Source organism: Scyliorhinus torazame, unplaced genomic scaffold (assembly GCF_047496885.1).
Source record: "Scyliorhinus torazame isolate Kashiwa2021f unplaced genomic scaffold, sScyTor2.1 scaffold_385, whole genome shotgun sequence".
NCBI classification, from domain to species: domain Eukaryota; kingdom Metazoa; phylum Chordata; class Chondrichthyes; order Carcharhiniformes; family Scyliorhinidae; genus Scyliorhinus; species Scyliorhinus torazame.
In genome coordinates this window covers 37284-58149 of record NW_027308112.1, presented here as the reverse complement: position 1 = coordinate 58149, position 20866 = coordinate 37284, and the positions used below count along the sequence as shown (strand labels likewise).

Sequence of the window (20866 nt, the reverse complement as noted above, 5' to 3'; positions counted from 1 at the left end):
GGTAGTAGTAGGGGACTTTAACTTTCCCAACATTGACTGGGACAGCCATAGCATTAGGGGCTTGGATGGAGGGAAATTTGTTGAGTGTATTCAGGAGGAATTTCTCATTCAGTATGTGGATGGACCGACTAGAGAGGGGGCAAAACTTGACCTCGTCTTGGGAAATAAGGAAGGGCAAGTGATAGAAGTGCTAGTGAGGGATCACTTTGGGACAAGTGACCATAATTCCATTAGTTTTAAGATAGCTATGGAGAATGATAGGTCTGGCCCAAGAGTTAAAATTCTTAATTGGGGCAAGGCCAATTTTGATGGTATCAGACAGGAACTTGCAGAGGTAGATTGGGGGAGACTATTGGCAGACAAAGGGACGGCTGGTAAATGGGAGGCTTTTAAAAATGTGTTAACCAGGGTGCAGGGTAAGCACATTCCCTTTAGAGTGAAGGGCAAGGCTGGTAGAAGTAGGGAACCCTGGATGACTCGAGATATTGAGACTCTGGTCAAAAAGAAGAAGGAGGCATATGACGTACATAAGCAACTGGGATCAAATAGATCCCTTGAAGAGTATAGAGATTGTCGAAATAGAGTTAAGAGGGAAATCAGGAGGGCAAAAAGGGGACATGAAATTGCTTTGGCAAATAATGCAAGGGAGAATCCAAAGAGATTCTACAGATACATAAAGGGGAAAAGAGTAACTAGGGACAGAGTAGGGCCTCTTAAGGATCAACAAGGGCATCTATGTGCAGAGCCACAAGAGTTGGGTGAGATCCTGAATGAATATTTCTCATCAGTATTCACGGTGGAGAAAGGCATGGAGGTTAGGAAACTAAGGGAAATAAATAGTGATGTCTTGAGAAGTGTGCATATTACAGAGGAGGAGGTGCTGGAAGTCTTAAAGCGCATCAAGGTAGATAAATCCCCGGGACCTGATGAAATGTATCCCAGGATGTTGTGGGAGGCTAGGGAGGAAATTGCGGGTCCCCTAACCGAGATATTTGAATCATCGGCAGCCACAGGTGAGGTGCCTGAAGATTGGAGAGTGGCGAATGTTGTGCCCTTGTTTAAGAAGGGCAGCAGGGAAAAGCCTGGGAACTACAGACTGGTGAGCCTAACGTCTGTAGTAGGTAAGTTGCTAGAAGGTATTCTGAGAGACAGGATCTACAAGCATTTAGAGAGGCAAGGACTGATTCGGGGCTTTGTGCGTGGAAAATCATGTCTCACAAATTTGATTGAGTTTTTTGAGGGAGTGACCAAGAAGGTAGATGAGGGCAGTGCAGTAGACGTTGTCTACATGGACTTTAGCAAAGCCTTTGACAAGGTACCGCATGGTAGGTTGTTGCAGAAGGTTAAAGCTCACGGGATCCAGGGTGAGGTTGCCAATTGGATTCAAAATTGGCTGGACAACAGAAGGCAGAGGGTGGTTGTAGAGGGTTGTTTTTCAAACTGGAGGCCTGTGACCAGTGGTGTGCCTCAGGGATCGGTGCTGGGTCCACTGTTATTTGTGATTTATATTAATGATTTGGATGAGAATTTAGGAGGCATGGTTAGTAAGTTTGCAGATGACACCAAGATTGGTGGCACAGTGGATAGTGAAGAAGGTTATCTAGGATTGCAACGGGATCTTGATCAATTAGGCCAGTGGGCCGACGAATGGCAGATGGAGTTTAATTTAGATAAATGTGAGGTGATGCATTTTGGCAGATCGAATCAGGCCAGGACCTACTCAGTTAATGGTATGGCGTTGGGGAGAGTTATAGAACAAAGAGATCTAGGAGTACAGGTTCATAGCTCCTTGAAGGTGGAGTCGCAGGTGGACAGGGTGGTGAAGAAGGCATTCGGCATGCTTGGTTTCATTGGTCAGAACATTGAATATAGGAGTTGGGACGTCTTGTTGAAGTTGTACAAGACATTGGTACGGCCACACTTGGAATACTGTGTGCAGTTCTGGTCACCCTATTATAGAAAGGATATTATTAAACTAGAAAGAGTGCAGAAAAGATTTACTAGGATGTTGCCGGGACTTGATGGTTTGAGTTATAAGGAGAGGCTGGATAGACTGGGACTTTTTTCTCTGGAGCGTAGGAGGCTTAGGGGTGATCTTATAGAGGTCTATAAAATAATGAGGGGCATAGATAAGGTAGATAGTCAACATCTTTTCCCAAAGGTAGGGGAGTCTAAAACTAGAGGGCATAGGTTTAAGGTGAGAGGGGAGAGATTCAGAAGGGCCCAGAGGGGCAATTTCTTCACTCAGAGGGTAGTGAGTGTCTGGAATGGGCTGCCAGAGGTAGTAGTAGAAGCGGGTACAATTGTGTCTTTCAAAAAGCATTTAGATGGTTACATGGGTAAGATGGGTATAGAGGGTTATGGGCCAAGTGCGGGCAACTGGGACTAGCTTAATGGTAAAAACTGGGCGGCATGGACTGGTTGGGCCGAAGGGCCTGTTTCCATGCTGTAAACTTCTATGATTCTATGATATAACTCTTGCCCTGCGGTATATACCTAGCCCTTTCCATCACTAAAGTAAATGTAATCGAATTGTGGTCACTATCACCAAAGTGCTCACCTACCTCCAAATCTAACACCTGTCCTGGTTCATTACCCACTACCAAATCCAATGTGGCCTCGCCTCTCGTTGGCCTATCTACATACTGTGTCAGGAAACCCTCCTGCACACATTGGACAAAAACAGACCCATCTAAAGTACTATAGCGTTTCCAGTCAATATTTGGAAAGTTAAAGTCCCCCATAACAACTACCCTGTTGCTTTCGCTCCTATCCATTATCATCTTTGCAATGCTTTCCTCTACATCTCTGGAACTTTTTGGAGGCCTATAGAAAACCCCTAACAGGATGACCTCTCCTTTCCTGGTTCTAACCTCAGCCCATACTACCTCAATAGACGAGTCCTCATCAAACGTCCTTTCTGCCACCGTAATACGGTCCTTGACTAACAGTGCCACCCCTCCCCCTCTTTTAACACCTTCCCTGAGCTTACTGAAATATCTAAATCCTGACACCTGCAACAACCATTCCTGTCCCTGCTCTATCCATGTCTCCGAAATGGCCACAACATCGAAGTCCCAGGTACCAACCCATGCAAGTTCACCCACCTTATTCCGGATGCTCCTGGCATTGAAGAAGACACACTTTAAACCACCTTCCTGCCTGCCGGTACACTCCTGCAACTTTGAAACCCTACTCATGACCTCACTACTCTCAACCTCCTGTGTACTGGAGCTACAATTCAGGTTCCCAAGCCCCTGCTGAACTAGTTTAAACCCTCCCGAAGAGCATTAGCAAATTTCCCCCCTAGAATATTGGTACCCCTCTGGTCCAGGTGCAGACCATCCCATTTGTAGAGGTCCTACCGACCCCGGAATGAGCCCTAATTATCCAGAAATCTGAAACGCTCCCTCCTGCACCATCCCTGTTGCCACGTGTTCAACTCCTCTCTCTCCCTATTCCTCATCTCGCTATCACGTGGCACGGGTAACAACCCAGAAATAATAACTCTGTCCTAGATCTAAGTTTCCACCCTAGCTCCCTGAATTCCTGCCTTACATCCCCATCCCTTTTCCTACCTATGTCGTTGGTACCGATGTGGACCACGACTTGGGGCTGCTCCCCCTCCCCCTTAAGGATCCCGAAAACACGATTCGAGACATCACGCACCCTGGCACCTGGGAGGCAACACACCAACCGTGAGTCTCTCTCGTTCCCACAGAATCTCCTATCTATCCCCCTAACTATGGAGTCTCCAATGGCTAATGCTCTACTCCTCGCCCCCCTTCCGTTCTCAAAAAAATTTCCCGCTGGGGCTCTCAAAAAGAGCCCGAAAGTCCATAGGAGCTGGAGCCGCCGAAGCGTGCTGCTTAGCAGAGCATCACCGCAACCGGAAGTCCTCTCCCCTTCCCTTCTGAGCAGCAGGGACAGACTCTGTGCCAGAGACCTGTACCCCATGGCTTAACCCTGGTAAGTCCCCCCCCCCCCCAACAGTATCCAAAGCGGTATACTTGTTACTAAGGGGAACGGCCACAGGGGATCCCTGTACTGACTGCTTCCTCTAAGCCCCTCTCACCGTCACCCATCAATCTTTATTCTTCGGAGTAACTACATCCCTGAAGCTTCTATCTATGACCAACTCTGCCTACCTAATGATCCGAAGTTCATCCAACTCCAGCTCCAGCTCCCTAACGCGGTTTCTGAGGATCTGGAGATGGGTGCACTTCCCATAGATGAAATCAGCAGGGACACTGACGGCGTCCCTCACCTCAAACATTCTGCAGGAGGAACATTGCACTACCTTCCCTCTCATCCCCTCTAGATTAAAAAAAAGAAAGAGCTTACCTGTTATTCACTCCCCTTCTCAGCAAGCACTCACTCAGCAACCTCTGCGCCCCGCACGATAACACCTGAGGGAAAATAAATAAAAACTACTTACCAGTCACCAGCCAATCCCTTACCTGCAGGCTGTGACGTCACGGTTCAACTTTCCACTTCTACCTGCCCTCGAGCCTTCCTCTTGATCCTCATTCAAACAATCCCAAAAATCTATACATCTTAACCTGTACAAAATAGCAGCACACAAATTTCTCTGGCCTGGCAGTCAGACACAGAGGTTTACATCTCTTTATTTCACCGAATACATAAAGAAAAATGGATGCACTTTAATCCGTCCCAATGGGTTTGGGGGACTGGTGAAATCCGAAAATGGGGGACCTAAACTTGTATACCGGGGTGCGAGAGCGATATGCTCTCTTTCGCCATTTCCTAACTCTAAACGTTTGCACAACACTGCAAAGTATCGCCAGCACTAAGAGTGCTTCGACTACATATGAGAGTGAGTACCAGGTGATAAACTTATCACACCAGGTCGGGGTATTGCTAGCTTCTGTGTATTGCAGGGGTGAGAATCATTTACAGTTTGTGTGGTAGGGGTCAGGGGGGTAGCGTCCGCGCGCAACTGAAGGGATCCTGCTAAGATCCATGTGAACACGAAGGCTGTCTTCATCTTTGTCGGTCTACTTCTTTGTCTTCCTCTGGGGTTCCTGAGTTCTGTGAACACAAACATAATTTCTGTTATTATCTTGCTTAAGATCTCATATGTCTGTCTGTCTGTCCTTTATTGCCAATTTCCCTTTATAATTGGTCACCATCTGTGACTCCCTCATTTAAAAAAAAAACCCTGAATATTTGGACTAGACATCGAAGAAAAATACTGCCATACTGCGAGCCGTCTCGCAGCCTGTGTGATTTACCATCCCAGTGTTTGAGGATGTAAATAGCATCGGGAAGCAACCTAAGAGTTGCGAAAACCAAACAAAAGAATTTCAAACGTAATGAGCCAAAATGGGGTGCCTATGGGCCGGGGCGGGTAAGAAATGGGTGGAATCTTGGGTAGGACGGTGATCAATGCCGTATGTGCTCTACCCGAGCATAGCTGACCAGAGGGGGGGTCCTCAGGCAGTGCGGGGACCAATGCCGTTTCTCCACTGCCTGAACAGCCGGCAAGAATGGGTAAGAATGTGGTCGTCTTGGGGGCTGCCTCTCATGATCGAATCAGGAGAGTAGCTATGAGTCGTGTTCTGTCGACAAACTAGTTCCTCTGAACTATTGTCTGGGGACAAACTTGTTCCATTAACAGGCATTGCGCGTCAAAGGAGTGGGGGCCGTGAAAACTTTCGAGTTTATGAACAACACTTAACGTTAACACTAACGAACAAACATACAACGAAAATGGTGCAGGTTCCATCAGAAAGGACACTGTATCAAGTCTTTGAAGTGGAGTCAAAATACCGACAATTGCAATTAAAAACTGAGTGAATTGAACTTGAAAATTGCAAGTTAATCGAAGAAAGATGTGTATTAGCTGAACACTGCAAAATTTCTGTGCAGAAATTTGAACAAACAGCACAAACTCAGAAAGCAGCCCAAGCACCCCACCTAGTGGCACAATCGGCATTTGCACAGCCGAGATCAATAGTTAAAAATACATCATTTTCTCTGTGGGATGAATCAGACGAAGATAGTGTTCCTACAATACAAAATACTAAAGTAATTCGACTAGCCCCTTTAAAACGCAAACGGGTTAGAGTTGGAAGCAAAAAAATAGAAGATGGTGAAACTATCACTAAAAACATATTTGACCACCAATGGGTTCATGAACAAATTGATCCTTCTAAAATTGACGAATGGTCCAAAGGTCTTCCACACCCTAAAAAGGGTGGTATGACAACATGGGATGGAATTCACAGATTACAAGCCATTTACAGTCTCCACACATTTGATGGAGTACAAATTCTGACTATCATGCTAGGTACTCGTGTAATTTCAACCCTTAGAAATGAAGTAGAAGTTGCTCTTGGAGACGATTTGCAAAATTTAGAAGCTGGTTGGCTAGCAGTCAAGAGTTGGCTATTAAAATTTCGCCCCCCGAGGACCAATTGGTCTAAGATCACAGCTTGCTTTCAAAAAAATGATGAAGATATTCAGGATTTTGAGGAAAGATTTGTACATACTTGGATGGAATATTCAGGGATGACACTCGACCAAGAAAATGACACATGGGATGCATGCACTTTAAGTCCATTAAAAACAGCTTTTATAGCCGGTGTTAAACCTGGAGTTTCTGCTGCCTTTCATAGCATTTACAGTGCAGAAGGAGGCCATTCGGCCCATCGAGTCTGCACCGGCTCATGGAAAGAGCACCCTACCGAAGGTCAACACCTCCACCCTATCCCCATAACCCGTTAACCCCAACCAACACTAAGGGGAATTTTGAACACTAAGGGCAATTTATCATCGCCAATCCACCTAACCTGCACATCTTTGGACTGTGGGAGGAAACCGGAGCACCCGGAGGAAACCCACGCACACACTGGGAGGATGTGCAGACTCCGCACAGACAGTGACCCAAGCCGTAATCGAACCTGGGACCCTGGAGCTGTGAAGCAATTGTGCTATCCACAATGCTCCTGTGTTGCCCCTTGAATTTGGTTTTACCAGCTTGGGCCACAGCTGGCACATACTGAGACATAGTTGACCGATGCATTCAGATAGATCGTGGTTTGCACAATCAGCCAACCTTTAACACTGCAGCTGCTCAAATCCAGCCCATGTTACCTGCTGCTCCAGTGGCGGCTGTTGCAGCACCTGCAGGAATATCAGCAGTAACTACAATTTCACCACCAGCGCCAGAACAAACATGTACCCTTGCTCCATTAAAATCACGTAAGGAAATACCACAATGTCTTTTCTGTGGTAGAGTAGGACACTGGATGGCAAAATGCTATCAAAAACAACGGATGGATTCGAGAGATGATAATGAAGTAGACAATGTTCACTACAATACATTTCCACCTCATGGTCAACCATGTAACACGTTCCAACAAGACACACCCAGTTTGGCTTCTGGTCAGCAACACTGGCTAAGCAACGACAACCATGGTTTGCTTTTACAGTTAATCAACAACAGTATCATAATAGCCCAACTGTTTACCACATGGCTTTACAGAATCATCTCAGGCAACTGCCTGTTCGGCCTTCCACCATTATCCAATATGAAGATGATGTTCTGATAACCTCCATCAATAAAGATGATCATGATAAAGACTTACGGGTGGTCTTGAACCACCTCAGTACTAACAGTCACAAAGCTAGCTTTCACAAAGCACAAATTGCCCAGAAAGATGTTTACTTGGGACAGAAAATTTCCAAACGAAAAAGAGAACTTACTCAGAACAGAACGGCTGCCATCAAAGCAGCTAAAGAAACCTCAATGTATCGCTAAAAAGTTGCCAAGAACTGTCAACTTAAGAAAACTGTCATTATTCTGAACGTTGCTTTATTAATTTAAAGAAATTAACATATCTTGTTAGCTGTGTTTCCTTTAACAGAATCGACAAATTCATCTACAGAAAATCAAGATACAGCACAAGATTGGTTCAGTTATATGTTTAATAAGTTATTGTATTTGACATTTTAAAATAAATGTTTAAAATTAGCCTGGAAATTAAAACTTCAAACAATGTGGAAGCTGGTTTTAAAAAAAAAAACCTCAACAATCTATGATTGGAAGCAAGTCTATGTTCCAAAAGAACAGGTCGTTCAAAGACATTTGATAACAGGAATTTGGCAGCAATCCAACTTTTACTCCCAGTCCATTTGAGTGACAAAAAAAAAGTTTAAAGATGCGAATGGCATCATTCCAAGCTATACGCCTCTTTTTGTCTCTGCAAGAAAATTAACCCTTTCAACAAGCTTTTGTGTATTATCCAGAAGATGTCAAAGACTTGACATCAATTTTGATAATCATTTTACCATTTATTACTAGATCATATGTTCAACTTTTATTGTATAATCATTTTATTTGTATACAAGAAGTTATTATTAATTGTTTATTGCTGAATTATGTAATCATGATATCAATGGTAAGATCTGTAAAATGATTAACCGTATTATTACAAAATCGAATGACACTTGACTATATGCTAGCTGAAAAAGCTGGCACCTGCGCCCTGATTGGTGCAGAGTGTTGCACTTTCATTCCCGATAACTCGAAAGAAGTTAAAGATTTGACATTACATATCCAAAAAGAAATCAAAAAACTTGATCCACCCCAATTTATCTCTCTCTGGGATAAAATTTGTGGGTGGTTTGGACACACTGGAATGTCCACAATAAGAATAATCCTATTCTCCTGTGTAGCTGTATTCATCATTTACATAACATACCAATGTGATCAAATTTGATTAATTTATTAATTATAATTATTTTGAAATGCCTGTTGTATTTTAAGTGTCAATTTTATTGTTTAAAACTGTAATGATTATTTGCGCTTTTACCTATCCATTAATGATGTATTTAACTTTTTCTGATATATCTCACTTAATTTTTCGATTTATCAAAGGGCCGACTGTAGAAGCCAGGTATTTCAAATACAACTAGTATTGGTAAAAGATAGCTGTTTAAGTACTCATTTAAAAAAATGAGAATTTAAGCACATATAAATTCAGGACTTCAATATGATACATGAAACAGCATAAAATTCCATTATAAGATTATAGCAGCACAGTTGCAAGACAATTTGACACTGCTTGTGCTAATTGTCAATGCCAAGGACTGAGTTCCATGGCAACTAGGTGGCAAGAGTCCAATGCAGTTTGTAAGAGCATTGAATCATATATATATTCTCGATATGAAGTCTCAATTGTTACATTAGCCAAGCCAGCTAAAAGATTAGCAAAATATCACATTCCATAACATGTAGACATGAAACAATTTAAAAAGTTGATGTTGCACATTGAAGATGGACGGCTTGCCATCAAATCAAATGTGTTTGAGTCTAACCCAAACCAATTAGGATTATATTGGGGTGTAATTAGATGACTTAAGACAGATATGAAAGTGTATAACTGAAATGTTTCCGCCCGCCATTTTAGTATTGTCTTTGTGTGTTGAGGAGATGTCTTTTGGTGTTGTCTGTCCTTAATTTCTGTCTTTGATTCTAGTCTCCATTTTAGAGATGTCTTTTGGGGGTTCTGTCAGTCTACCAGTCTGTGTCAGTGATGTTAGTCCACTTTTGACTTTGAGTTTGAGTTTAGCTGAAGATTAGCTTTCTTGCTCTCTTCATGTTTCATTGCCAGACTTTGACCTTTTAAAAGTTACTTTCGAGCTGTCTGCCTAAGCAAAGAAAGATAATGTCTGTAATTCTCTGAAAGCTTCGAAATGTCTACAAATTGCCTTTTAAATGACTTTCAAATTGTAATCAAACGACTACAAATAAAACAATTCTTTTTGGCACCTGAGAAGTTTTAACTGCAAATTTCTGCTGAGTTCCAGTATTCGCAAAGTGCTACTGATAACCGAATAGCAGAGATTATATAAATTCCTTCAACTATACACAGTCGAATAATACAAGGAATCGAACAACTTGACATAGTCCACAAATATTACAAATCTTACAACTTGTCGTATTGCGCCAGGACTTGATTCATCAACTAAGCTTCCCCCAAACTTGGCGTAGTTCGACAGGTTAAGATCCCATAAATTATAGATTCCTTCACTCACGATGATTCAAGTCGAGAAAGCCCCACAACGTCTCTACTTCCTATGGAAGCTAAAGAAAATTTTCATGCCTGCATCGACTCTCACAAACTTCTACAGATGCGCGATAGAGAGCATCCTATCTGGCTGCATCACAGCCTGGTATGGCAACTGCTCGTTCCAAGATCGCAAGATTGTGGTGAACTCAGTGCAGCGCATCACACAAGCTTGCCACCCTCACATTGATTCTGACTACAACTCCCGCTGCCTCAGGAAGGCAGACAGCATTATCAAAGACCCCTCCCACCCAGGCTTTGCCTTCTTCCAGACCCTTCCATCAGGCAGGTGCAGAAATCTGAAGACCCACACATCTGTTCCCTGCAAGAACACTATTCACGACGCCCTATGCTGCTCTTGCTCATGTATTTGCTTTGTTTGCCCCCTTGTTCCGCACTGTAACCAATCATTGTTTGTCGATGTACCATTTGTCAATGTACTCTGTTGATTATTCCTTTTGTCTACTGTGTACGTAACCTCGGCCACATAAACATACTTTTCACTGTACTCCGGTACATGTGACAATAAATCAAATCAATCAAGATAGGCGCTTCTGTAGCTGTGGATGAGACTCCAGGATGGTGTGTTGCCTCCCTGGTGCTAAGGTCAAGGATGAACAGGCACGGGGCATTCTGAAGGGGAGGGTGATGAGGTCGAAGTCATGGGTGTACTATGACTTCGATCTAATCACCCTCCCCCTTCAGAATGTGTAGTTGTTACCAATGATATAGGCAGAAAGGCAGCTTAATATCCTAGGTTATAGAATCTTCAGGCGATACAGAGAAGGGAGTAAAAGAGGAGGAGGCATTGCATTATTAAAAGGAATCTGAAATCTGATTCTGAGTCAGTTATTGTGGTAAGGAGAGATGATATCTTGGAGGGGACATCAAATGAAGCTTTGTGGTTGGAGCATCGGAACAAACAAGCAACAGCCACATTGCCAGGTGTTTATTTTTAAAAAATATTCAGACAATTTGATATAAACAAACAAAAGCAGAAGGTAATGATATAACATCGAAAATAGCCAATACCCACTCCTTTCCCTGCCCCTCCCCCCACTTTTGCTGACTCCTCAATACTCCTTAAAGAAGTCAATGAAAGGCTTCCAGCTCCGAGTGAACCCATTGACCCATCCCCTCAGGACAGCGTTCAAAAGGCACCTTGACAAATACATGGATGCGATATATATGGAGCGATACGGCACTAGGAAGTGCTGAGGGTTTTGGCCAAGGGTGGTATCATGACCGGTATAGGCTTGGAGGTGGGCCAAAGGGCCTGTTCCTGTGATGCATTGTTCTTATTAGAATGACAGAGGTTGACAGGCAACCTGAGAGAGGTCTACAATATTATGGGAAGCATGGAGTGAATGGGCAGGTACTCTTTCCCAGGGTGGAGGGGTCAGTCACTAAGGGGCATAGGTTTAAGGTCCGTGGGGTAACGTTTAGAGATGTGTGAGGCAGTTCTTTTACACTGAAGGTGGCGAGTGCCAGGGGAGGTTGTGGAAGCAGATACATTAACGGCGTTCAAAAGGCATCACGACAAATACATGGATAGGAAGAATATAGAGGGATACAGCACTCGGACGTGCTGAGGATTTGGCCAAGGGTGGTATCATGACCGATACAGGCTTGGAGGGCATTGTTCTTTGTTCTCAACTAATTTCGCATGAGAGTTCCATAATTATGGGGAAAGGGTCACTGTAGCCCCTTGAACACAATCACAGATAGATCCAAAATAGTAAACCCCAGCCCAGTGACAGAGATTAACACCAGCAGAAACGAACCCGCACTGTCAGAACGAATATGGTTCAATTCTGGATCTGATTAACAGCAGTATTAACAGCAAAATCTAATCCCTCACAATCACTTGTGAACTCGCTGGTGTGTCAGCAGGTTCGATGACCGAGTGAATTTCTTCCCACATAGAGAGCACGTGAACGGCCTCTCTCCAGTGTGAACTCGTTGGTGTCCAGTACGTTCAGATGAAGACCTGAATTTCTTTTCACAGGAAGTACAGCTGAATGGTCTCTCGCCAGTGTGAACTCGCTGGTGTACATTGAGGTCAGATGAAGACCTGAATCTTTTTCCACAGGAAGCACAGTTGAACGGCCTCTCCTCAGTGTGAATTCTCTGGTGCTTCAGCAGGTCAGTGAAACCTTTCCCACATGCAGGGCAGGTGAATGGTCTCTCTCCAGAGTGAATCCGCTGGTGTATCTGCAGGTAGGATGACTGAGTGAATCCCTTCCCACAATGAGAGCAGGTGAACGGCCTCTCCCCAGTGTGAACTCGCCTATGTGTCCGCAGATCAGATGCCTGAACGAATCCCTTCCCACATTCAGAGCACGTAAATGGTTTCTCCCCAGTGTGAACGCGCTGATGTTTCTGCAGGTCAGAGGACCCAGTGAATCCCTTCCCACACTTGGAGCAACTGAACGGCCTCTCCCCACTGTGAACACGCTGGTGAGTCCGCAAATTAGATGACTGAGTGAATCCCTTCCCACACTCTGAGCAGGTGAATGGTCTCTCCCCTGTGTGGACTCGCTGGTGTGTCAGCAGGTGGGCTAACAGTGTGAATCCCTTTCCACACTTGGAGCAGTTGAACGGCCTCTCTCCAGTGTGACTGCGGCGATGGTTTTCCAGCTGTGATGGACAACTGAATCCTTTACCACAGTTCTCACATTTCCATGGTTTCTCCATGGTGACAGTGTCCTTATGTCTCTCCAGGTTTGAGAATCGTCTTCAATTCTGGCTTATCTCCTATAAACAGAGTTTACAAAAGTAATTACTGTCAGTACAGGATAGAAATTCAGAGCACACAATCTTAGTCTCTATGGCACATATTTTTCCTTTCTTGTTCCTCCAAAGCTGCAAATCCCCGTTCCACACACTCTCCCTTCCTGTGCTGAAATGCAAAAAACGTTTTGGACAATCTTTCAGTATCCTTTTAACACACTTGCACCACTAGAAATAACGATATGCTCGATCATTCACTTCATAGAACATTACAGCGCAGTACAGGCCCTTCGGCCCTCGATGTTGCGCCGACCTGTGAAACCACTCTAAAGTCCATCTACACTATTCCCTTATCGTCCGTATGTCTATCAAATGACCATTTGAATGCCCTTAGTGTCCACACCCTTACTACTCTCTGAGTAAAGAACCTGGGCGAAATTCTCCCCCAACGGCGGGATGCCCGCCGACTGGCGCCAAAGCTGGCGCAAATCAGACGGGCATCGCGCCGGCAAAAAGGTGCGGAAGTCTCCGCATCTTTGGCGGCCTAGCCCCAACATTGAGGGGCTAGGCCGACGCCGGAGGGATTTCCGCCCCGCCAGCTGGCGGAAATGGCGTTTGTTGCCCCGCCAGCTGGCGCGGAAATGCGGCGCATGCGCGGGAGCGTCAGCGGCCGCTGTCAGTTTCCCCGCGCATGCGCGGGAGCGTCAGCGGCCGCTGAAAGTTTCCCGCGCATGCGCAGTGGGGAGAGTCTCTTCCGCCTCCGCCATGGTGGAGGCCGTAGCGGAGGCGGAAGGGAAAGAGTGCCCCCACGGCACAGGCCCGCCCGCGGATCGGTGGGCCCCGATCGCGGGCCAGGCCACCGTGGGGGCACCCCGGGGGTCAGATCGCCCCGCGCCCCCCCCCAGGACCCCGGAGCCCGCCCACGCTGCCTGGTCCCGCCGGTAAATACCAGGTTTGATTTACGTCGGCGGGACAGGCAATTCCTGGGCGGGACTTCGGCCCATCCGGGCCGGAGAATTGAGCGGGGTGTCCCGCCAACCGGCGCGGCTGGATTCCCGCCCCCGCCCAATTTCCGGGAGCGGAGACTTCGGCGGGGGCGGGGGCGGGATTCACGGCGGCCAACGGCCATTCTCCGACCCGGCGGGGGGTCGGAGAATGACGCCCCCTACCTCTTGACATCTGTCTTATATCTATCTCCCCTCAATTTAAAGCTATGTCCCCTCACGCTAGACATCACCATCTGAGGAAAAAGGCTCTCACTGTCCACATTATCCAATCCTCTGATCATCTTGTATGCCTCAATTAAGTCACTTTTTAACCTTCTTCTCTTTAACGAAAACAGCCTCAAGTCCCTCAGCCTTTCCTCATACGTTCTTCCCTCCATACCAGGGAACATTCTGGTAAATCTCCTCTGCACCCTTTCCAATGCTTCCACATCCTTCCTATATTGCGGCAACCAGAATTGCACGCAATACTACAAACGCGGCCGCACCAGGGTTTTGTACAACTGCAACATGACCTCATGGCTCCGAAACCCAATCCCTCTACCAATAAAAGCTAACACACCGTACGCCTTCTTAACAACCCTCTCAACCTGGGTGGCAACTTTCAGGGATCTATGTACATGGACACCGAGATCTCTCTGCTCATCCACACTGCCAAGAATCTTACCATTAGCCCAGTACTCTGTCTTCCTGTTATTTCTTCCAAAATGAATCACCTCACACTTTTCTGCATTGAACTCCATTTGCCACCTCTCAGCCCAGCGCTGCAGCTTATCTATGTCCTTCTGTAACTTGTAACATCCTCCGGACTGTCCACAGCTCCACCGACTTTAGTGTCATCTGCAAATTTACTCACCCATCCTTCTACGCCATCCTCCAGGTCATTTATAAAAATGACAAACAGCAGTGGCCCCAAAACACATCCTAGTGGTACACCACTAGAAACTGGACTCCAGTCTGAACATTTCCCATCAACCACCACCCTTTGCCTTCTTCCAGCTAGCCAATTTCTGATCCAAACTGCTAAATCACCCTGAATCCCATGCCTCCGTATTTTCTGCAGCGGTCTACCGTGGGGAACCTTATCAACGCTTTACTGAAATCCATATACACCACATAAACTGCTTTACCCTCATCCACCTGTTTGGTCACCTTCTCAAAGAACTCAATAAGGTTTGGGAGGCATGACCTACCCTTCACAAAACCGTGTTGACTATCTCTAATCAAATTATTCCTTTCCAGATGATTATACATCCTATCTCTTATAAACCGTTCCAAGATTTTGCCCACAACAGAAGTCATTACTCATGACAAAACATTAATCTGAAACCCCCTGACCGACCATCCAGAACAGCGGGCATTAATCTTGTTTTCAAAACTCACTGTGTGGAGATTCAATGAGCGATGGTGAAGGTGGCTTCTCCAAACCTCCCAGGGTTTCCTTCCTTCTTTCTCTCCCTCTCCAACTAAATTAAATCTGATGTGGAGATGCCGGCGTTGGACTGGTGTGAGCACAGTAAGAAGTCTCACAACGCCAGGTTAAAGTCCAACAGGTTTAGAACATAGAACAGTACAGGCCCTCGAACATTTATCCTAATCTAACATCAACCTAACCTTCAATTTACTGCTGTCCATGTGCCTGTCGAAGAGTCACTTAAATGTCCTTAATGACTCTGACTCCACCACCTCTGTTGGCAGTGCATTCCACACACCCACAACTCTGTGTAAAGAACCTACCTCTGACATCTCCCCTATACCTTCCTCCAATCACCTTAAAATTATATCCCCTCGTGACAGCCATTTCCACCCTGGGGAAAAGTCTCTGGCTATCCACTCAGTCCATGCCTCTCATCACCTTGTACACCTCTATCAAGTCACCTCTCTGCCTTCTTCGCTCCAGTGAGAAAAGCCCTAGCTCCCTCAACCTTTCTTCATTAAGACATGCCCTCCAGTCCAGGCAGCATCATGGTAAATCTCCTCTGTACCCTCTCCAAAGCATCCGCATCCTTCCTATAATGAGGCGACCAGAACTGGGCACAATATTCCAAGTGTGGTCTAACTAGAGTTTTATAACGCTGCAGCAAAACCTCACGGCTCTTAAACTCAATCCCCCCGTTAATGAAAGCCAACACAACATGCGCCTTCTTAACAACCCTATCAACCTGGGTGGCAACTTTGAGGTATCTATGTACATGGACCCCAAGATCCCTCTGTCCCTCCACAGTTCCAAGAATCCTGTATTCAGCATTCAAATTCGACCTTCCAAAATGAATCACTTCACATTTATCAAGGTTGAACTCCATCTGCCACTTCTCAGCCCAGGTCTGCATCCTGTCAATGTCCTGTTGTAACCTGCAACAACCCTCAACACTATCTACAACTCCCCCAACCTACGTGTCATCGGCAAACTTACTAACTCACCCTTCCACTTCCTCATCCAAGTCATTTATAAAAATCACAAAGAAGTCCCAGAACAGAACCTTGCGGGACACCACTGGTCACCGACCTCCAGGCGGAATACTTTCCATCCACTACCACTGCATTTTGGAAGGTCTAATGCAGGTAGGGAATATACAGTGAATGGTAGAACCCTCAAGAGTATTGAAACACAAAGAGAGCTAGGATGGTCCACAGGTCCACAGGTCATTGAAAGGGGCAACACAGGTGGAGATCCCTGGGACTACAGGTAGTCAAGAAGGCATACGGCATGCTTGCCTTCATTGGCCGGGGCATTGAGTATAAGAATTGGCAAGTCATGTTGCAGCTGTATAGAACCTTAGTTAGGCCACACTAGGAGTATAGTGTTCAATTCTGGTCGCCACAGTACCAGAAGGATGTGGAGGCTTTAGAGAGGGTGCAGAAGAGATTTACCAGAATGTTGCCTGGTATGGAGGGCATTAGCTATGAGGAGCGGGTGAATAAGCTTGGTTTGTTCTCACTGGAATGAAGGAGGTTGAGGGGAGACCTGATAGAGGTCTACAAAATTATGATGGGCATTGACAGAGTGGATAGTCAGAGGCTTTTCCCCAGGGTAGAGGGGTCAATTACTAGGGGGCATAGGTTTAAGGTGAGAGGGGCAAGGTTTAGAGTAGATGTACGAGGCAAGTTTTTTACGCAGAGGGTAGTGGGTGCCTGGAACTCGCTACCGGAGTAGGTGGTGGAAGCAGGGACGATAGTGACATTTAAGGGGCATCTTGACAAATACATGAATAGGATGGGAATAGAGGGATACGGACCCAGAAAGTGTAGAAGATTGTAGTTTAGCTGGGCAGCATGGTCGGCACGGGCTTGGAGGGCCGAGGGGCCTGTTCCTGTGCTGTACATTTCTTTGTTCTTTGTTCACTCGCTGTCTTCTTTCGGCCAGCTAATTCTGTATTCATACAGCCAAATTTCCCTGATTCCCATGCCCCCTAACTTTCTGAATGAGCCTACCATGGGGAACCTTATCAAATGCCTTCCTGAAATCCAAATACACCACATCCACTGCCCGACCTTCAATAATGTGTCTCGTCACATCCTCAAAGAATTCAATGAGGCTTGTGAGGCATGACCTGCCCCTCACAAAGCCATGCTGACTATCTTTAATCAACTATGCTTTTCTAAATAATCATAAATCCTATCTCTCAGAATCCTTTCCAATATTTAGCTCACCACAGACGTAAGACTGATGGGTCTGTAATTCCCAGGGATTTCCCTATCCCTTTCTTGAATAGGGGAACAACATTCGCCTCCGTCCAATCATCCGGTACTACTCCAGTGGAGAGTGAGGATGCAAAGATCATCGCCAGCAGTGCAGCAATCTCCTCCCTCACACCTTGGGTATATCCTGTCAGGCCCAGGGGACATAGCTATCCTGATGCTTTTCAAAATTTCCAGCACATCCTCCTTAATATCAACCTGTTCGAGTCTATTAACCTGGTTCACACTATTCTCATGGGCAAAAAGGTCCCTCTCTCTAGTGAATACTGAAGCAAAGTTTTCATTTAGGGCCTCTCCCATCTCTTCAGACTCTAGGCACAAGTTCCCTTCACTATCGCTGATTGGCTCTACTCTCACTCTGATCATCCTCTTATTTCTCACATAAAAGTGTAGAACGCCTTGGGGTTTTCATTAATCCTTCCTGCCAGGGCTTTTTCATGCCCCCTTCTAGTTCTCCTCAGTCCATTTTTGAATTCCTTCCTGGCTACCTGGTAACCCTCTAGAGCCGAGTCAGATCCTTGCTTCCTCAACCTTACGTAAGCTTCCTTCTTCCTCTTGACTAGAGGCTCGACTTCTCTTGTCATCCAAGGCTCCTTCACCTTACCATTCCTTCCTCGTCTCAGTGGGACAAAACTATCCAGCACTTGCAGCAAGTACTCCTTAAACAATCTCCACATTACTGTTGTGCATTTCCCCAAGAACAATTGTTCCCACTTTATGCTCCTCAGCTCCCGTCTAATAGCAGTGTAATTTCCCCTCCCCCAATTAAACACCTTCCTGTGTGTTCCTATCCCTCTCCATGACTATGGTAAAGGTCAAGGAGTTGTGGTCACTGTCACCGAAATGCTCTCCCACCGAGATATCTGACACCTGGCATGGTTCATTGCCGAGCACCAAGTCCAATATGGCCTCCCCCCTAGTCGGCCTGTCGACAGATTGAGTCAGGAATCCTTCTTGTACACACCTAACAAAATCTGCTCCATCCAAACCATTTGCACTAAGGAGTTCCAGTCAATATTAGGGAAGTTGCAGTCACCCATGACAACAACTCTGTTACTTCTGCACTTTTCCAAGATCTGCCACCCAATCTGTTCCTCTGTCTCTCTGCCTCTATTTGGGGGGTCTATAGAAAACTTCCAATAAAGTGACTGCTCCTTTTTTGTTCCTGACTTCCACCCATACTGACTCAATAGACAAACCCTCCCCAACTACATCCTTTTCTGTAGCTGTGGTACACTCCCTAATTAACAGTGCCACTCCCCCTCCTCTTTTACCTCCCTCCCTATTAGAACATAGAACATTACAGCGCAGTACAGGCCCTTCGGCCCTCGATGTTGTGCTGACCTGTGAAACTAATCTAAAGCCCATCTACACTATTCCCTTATCATTTATATGTTTATCCAATGACCATTTAAATGCCCTTAATGTTGGCGAGTCCACGACTGTTGCAGACAGGGCATTCCACACCCTTACTACTCTCTGAGTAAAGAACCTACCTCTGACATCTGTCCTATATCTATCTGCCCTCAATTTAAAGCTATGTCCCCTCATGCTAGCCATCACCATCTGAGGCAAAAGGCTCTCCCTGTCCACCCTATCTAATCCTCTGATCATCTTGTATGCCTCAATCAAGTCACCTCTCAACCTTCTTCTCTCTAACAAAAACAGCCTTAAGACCTTCAGCCATTTCTCATAAGATCTTCCCTCCATACCAGGCAACATCCTGGTAAATTTCCTCTGCACCCTCTCCAATGCTTCCACATCCTTCCTCTAATGCGGCGACCAGAAATGCACGCAATACTCCAAATGCAGCCGCACCATGGTTCTGTACAGCTGCAACATGACCTCATGGCTCCGAAACACAATCCCTCTACCAATAAAAGCTAACACACCGTACACCTTCTTAACAACCCTATCAACCTGGGTGGCAACTTTCAGGGATCTATGTACATGGACACCGAGATCTCTCTGCTCATCCACACTACCAAGAATCTTACCATTAGATAAGTACCTTCCAAAATGAATTACCTTTCTGCATTAAATTCCATTTGCCACCTCTCAGCCCAGCTCTGCAGCTTATCTATGTCCCTCTGTAACCTGCAACATACTTTTGCACCGTCCACAACTCCACCGACTTTAGTGTCATCTGCAAATTTACTCACCTATCCTTGTACGCCCTCCTCCAGGTCATTTATAAAAATGACAAACAGCAGTCGCCCCTAAACAGATCCTTGTGGTACACCACTAGTAACTAAACTCCAGGCTGAACATTTCGCATCAACCACCACCCTGTCTTCTTACAGGTAGCCAATTTCTGATCCAAACTGCTCAATCACCCTGAATCCCATGCCTCCGTATTTTCTGCAATAGCCTACCGTGGGGAACCTTATCAAACGCTTTACTGAAATCCATATACACCACATCAACTGCTTTACCCTTGTCCACCTGTTTGGTCACCTTCTCAAAGAACTCAATAAGGTTTGTGAGGCACAACCTACCCTTCAGAAAACCGTGTTGACTATCCCCACTCAAATTATTTCTTTCAAGATGATTATAAATTCTATCTCTTATAATCCTTTCCAAGACTTTGCCCACAGCAGAAGTAAGGCTCACTGGTCTATGGTTACCGGGGTTGTCTCTACTCCCCTTCTTGAACAAGGGGACAGCATTTGCTATCCTCCAGTCTTCTGGCACTATTCCTGTAGACAATGACGACATAAAGATCAAAGCCAAAGGCTCAGCAATCTCCTCCCTAGCTTCCCAGAGAATCCTAGGATAAATCCCATCCGGCTCAGGGGACTTATCTATTTTCACACTTTCCACACAATTCTTCTGAATACATCTAAACCCTGGAACATCTAACAACCATTCCTGCCCCTGTGAAATCCATGTCTCCGTAATGGCCACAACATCGTAGTTCCAAGTACTGATCCATGCTCTAAGTTCATCTCCCTTATTCTTGCCACGCCTTGCATTGAAACAGACACACTTTAAACCATTTCACTGAGTGCAACTTTGCCCTATCAACTGTCTATCCTTCCTCACAGACTTGCTGCATACTATTTCTGCCTGTTCAACAGCTACCCTATCCTCTGATCCATAGCTCTGGTTCCCACCCCCCTGCCAAACTAGTTTAAACCCTCCCGAAGAGTTCTAGCAAACCTCCCACCCAGCATATTCGTGCCACTTCCCGTTCAGGTACAATCCGTCCTTCGTGTACAGGTCCCACCTTCCCCAGAAGATATCCCAATGATCCACATATCTGAAGCCTTCCCTCCTGCACAAGCCTTATAGCCACGTGTTCAGCTGCACTCGCTCTCTGTTCCTTGCCTC

The 20866-nt window shown here is 45.7% G+C and overlaps 1 protein-coding gene across 1 annotated transcript in view; it reads right to left on the bottom strand.

The window, feature by feature from the left end:
• LOC140406256 (uncharacterized) overlaps positions 1–12834 on the bottom strand; it is a gene marked incomplete at its 5' end in the record, with an annotated part of 77246 nt that extends 64412 nt beyond the window's left edge. The window contains one exon of the mRNA XM_072494374.1: positions 11965–12834. Coding sequence (XP_072350475.1) covers positions 11965–12834 — 870 coding nt within the window. The remainder of the gene's footprint in view (positions 1–11964) is intronic.
• Between the last annotated feature and the right edge of the window lie 8032 nt (positions 12835–20866).